The following is a 3791-nucleotide window of genomic DNA, read 5'->3' on the forward strand; positions in this document are numbered from 1 at the left end:
CCCCCCCCCTCCCCTGACACCAGCTGGCACTCAGTTTCCTGATCTAGACGCTCGGTCTTCACAGAAAATTCAGTGGGTTTCTACGAATGATGAAACCTCTACAGCCTTTTCAGTGGGTAAAAAGCTGTAATCTCAACAAATCATGATGCCTGGCCCCAGAAATCGTCCTTTGAAAGTATGAGCAGACACCAAGGGAAAAGATGCCCACCCCAGCAGGTGGCGCACTGAGTGACTTCAACCCGGGGACCTCCTGGGAAAGGCAGAACCTTGGAGCCAGATGAAGATCATCGCTTGCCAGGGACTGGGGGGAGAGGGGGCGAAAGCACACAGCCAGGAGCTCGCTGGGGTGGGAGGTGGCTGTGGGAGGGAGGGCATGCGTCACGTGCTTCTGTCCACACCCCAGACTGGGCAAGACCCAGAGTGACCCTCATGTTAGCTGTCACCACAGTCACCACTGTGACAAATGCCCCATTCTGCTGTGGAAGGTGGCAGTGGGCAGGGGTGCGGGTGACAGCAGGATGCTGGGAATCAGTGTCACTGCACAGTTAAAGCTGCTGCTTAAAAAAATCAGTTTCTTAGTTTAAAAAAAAAAAGAGTTTTGAGCAGATACAACACAAAGTCTATACGATATACCTAACACAAGGCGCAGCAGTCCCCCACAAGGAATGTATTCATTGGGAACTGCAAGTGTGCATTAATTTAAAGGGGGAAAAAGAAAATCAAACAAGAAGATGTACAAAATCTGTGCTTTCCAGAAGTGTCCAACCTGCTGTGCTGTTCTGCCTTTCTCATTAATCATGTTCCCCAGGTCTTGAAGACAACTTTTATTACAGAAACTGTGCAGCACATCTTCTCAGTCACTTCCCATTACAATGTGGAAGGAAGGACAGAAAGCATAGGCAAACACCCCAGCATTGTCTCCCAGCGTGAGCCGCCCCCTGCTTTGGGAAGATGCAAATAAAGGCCCAGGAGCTGGGCTCTTCAACGTAGGAAACAGGAAACGAGACAGCCCTACCACACCCCGCCTGCCATGGGCGTGACTAAGCAGCGTGGACCTCCACTCCCTGCATCTGAGCAAAACGCTGGTGCTGGGAGCGCCCACCTGGATTCTGCAAGGCTGCACTGGGGCGCTGTGGTTATGGGATGGAGGGGCAGGCTGCGGAGCTATCTGGCCTCGTCTGCTCTGGGTCTGACACCTGCAGGTGTCACTGTTCTGACAGGGTCGTGACCTTGGTGGGAGCCCGGAGTCCGGCCACAGGCCATGGCCCCTCTTCCTCCACCTCACTCTGCTCCTCCCAAGCCCCCTGGCCACTGCGCGCACGTCTCCTCCTGCCCTAAGGAAGCCTCTGGACACGGCTGTGCCACCAGCCCTCTGCGCAGTTTCCAAGGCCTGGGCAGCCAACCTGCACTCTCTGTGCCTCCCTCTGGCCCACCTGTGGGAACAGAAGACTAAAGCAGAGGTCCCCTGAGGGCACCTTTGTCCCCAGGAGCCCCGCAGGCTCCCAGGCAAGCTTGGGGCCACACTGAAAGCCACAGGAGGGGAAAAGGAAAACTTTGTCCTGCAGATGCTGATCTCAACCCCCAGAGGCAGAGCCCCAGGGCTGCAGTGGAGGTGGGGAGCCCACTGCCCCTCCCTGCAGGACCTGGTCTGGCCGCAGTGGCCCCTTCTGCCTGTGTCTCCCTCACCAGTGGGCCCATCTACCTGCCCCGGCTGGGGCCAGGACGGGGCTGCACTCTGCTGCAGACGTGAGGCGGCAGTGTGAGTGACAGCCAGGCCACAGTGTTTCCTTCAAACACGATATAGCAATGCAATATCGAAACTGGACGCCAGTTTTCTGATCTGAACATAATTTACTCCATTCGTTCAGCAGCTGCGAGACAAAATGGCGAGAGGCAAGCTAAGATGAACTCAGGTTTCTTTGAATGTTTAGTTTGCTTAAAACCCGTTCCCTAGGGCCAGGGAGATGGCTCAACGAAATAAGCGCTTCCCTGGCAAGCGCAAGGGTATGAGTTCAATCCTCGGTTCCACAAAAAAAAAAAAAAAAAACCTGTTCCCTTAGCTGCCTGTACTGCATTCAGTGTGCTAGAAGCCTTCGACAGTCAGAAGTTCGACGTGAATCGCGCCCAAGCGTGCTTCCGCAGTGGAGCCCATTTATTCAGCTCGCTGTGCATGCTTAGGTGCGCCGTGCTTTGTGTTCGACAGGGTTGCCAACACTCACGATGTCTTCCAATAAGAAACAAAGATTGTCCTAAAAGCTATTGGCAGCTCAGCCCACAGGAACGACACTTGGGGTGTCATCACACTAGCCATGCTCAGCTCTCTCCCCAACGCCTACCTCTTTCTGTACGTTTCTTGGTCCAAAAGGTGGACTGGCTCCTGGGTTCTTGTTAAGGAAAAGAGCTGCCGAGCAGCAGGTTCCTAGCCCAGAGGAGACGCCCTGGATGCCAACGTCTACAGGGCCGGCGCTTTGGAAGGTAGAGAGCCTGCCATGTCCCACGGGGGATCAGCAAGCCCTGGGCCTGGTAGTTCTAGTGGTCACCATGTGCACAGCTCCTCCATTGTACCCTCAGCCACTCACTGGAACAGGCATCACCCATCCTGGCCAAGGCTCGGAGAGACGGATAACCTGCCCCGGGTCCCTCACCAGCACCCGCATTGCCCCAGCCTGAGCCGACTCAAAGCAGCCACCTGCCGTCTCGCAGACTGTAAGAGTCCAGAGTGAGTCCACGCATGAGGCCCCTGGCCCCGGGGGCAGCAGAGCTTCGAGGTCCTTCAGCCACCTTTCAGAGGACGGGACCCCACACCTCGGCCCCTCCCACCCTGATTACGTGATTCTCCCACACACGTCACAGTTCTCAGCCCTGATCCCCAAGACAGGGTGCTGACCAGTGTCGCCCAGAGGACTGGGCCGAAGGGGACAGCATATGCGTCCCTGGGAATGACCAAGACAGCAGTGGTTCATTCCAAGGGGCGGAGTGCCCTCTACACCGCACACCTCCCTGCTGCAGCAAGCCCAGATAGCCAGGTGCCCCACCAGGCAGCCTGCTCTTTGATGGATGTGCCATAGCAACACAAAAGGGGCCATCTTGGACGGGGGGCCCCAGGCACGGGGACAAGGGAAGCACATTCCAAGAGCAGAGGCAAGGCAAGCAGGAGGCGCAGCCCAGGGCCAAGGCCACTGTGTGGCTTGGCCACAGCAAGGTCCCAGGAGGTCGGAAGGCCTGGCAGTCAGGCTAAGAAAACAGTGCTTTTTTCTGAAAGAAAGCCAGGGATGCTCTGAGAGCCAAGCTCGGGCGAGTGGCCCGGAGCGCCACACCAGCGCCCTGCCCACCTGCGAGGACGATGAGCACCCGCAGAGCCACCACCTCCGCTCTCTGCAGCTTCGCCGCGGCATCCGAGGGCTCCTCCAGCTGCTGGAAGACTCGACACATGTCCATGACACTTGGGGAAAAACAGACAAGGCTGTAAGGAGCGAACCTGAGTGACCTGCTGCGGAGAAGGCTGAGCCAGAGCCACGCGGGGAGCTGCCCCTCGTGCTCTCTTAAACCTGCTGTACAGAAACACAAGAAATTACGGGTGCCAGATCTGGACCCCAGAACGCTTTATTGGCTACTTCAGCTCACGGCACTGAATTTGCAGCCAGTCAGCCCGATTTGCTTTCTCTTCTTGTTCCACTGCCTTGAGATTCGTGGGTGTGGAAACAGTATGCCAGCCACAGAGGACAAAACGCAGCCCCCTAGCACGGCACAGATGGACCACAGAGGACAAAACGCAGCCCCCTAGCACGGCA

At 56.8% G+C, this 3791-nt stretch overlaps 1 protein-coding gene across 1 annotated transcript in view; it reads right to left on the bottom strand.

Annotated features, from left to right (window-relative positions):
* Window positions 1–3791, bottom strand: part of Abca13 (ATP binding cassette subfamily A member 13) — a 448352-nt gene that overhangs the window by 348875 nt on the left and 95686 nt on the right. Inside the window, exon 19 of the mRNA XM_023714440.1 lies at window positions 3333–3442. Within this exon, the coding sequence (XP_023570208.1) occupies window positions 3333–3442 (110 nt within the window). The remainder of the gene's footprint in view (window positions 1–3332; window positions 3443–3791) is intronic.

Source organism: Octodon degus, unplaced genomic scaffold (genome assembly GCF_000260255.1).
Source record: "Octodon degus isolate 3935 unplaced genomic scaffold, OctDeg1.0 scaffold00035, whole genome shotgun sequence".
NCBI classification, from domain to species: domain Eukaryota; kingdom Metazoa; phylum Chordata; class Mammalia; order Rodentia; family Octodontidae; genus Octodon; species Octodon degus.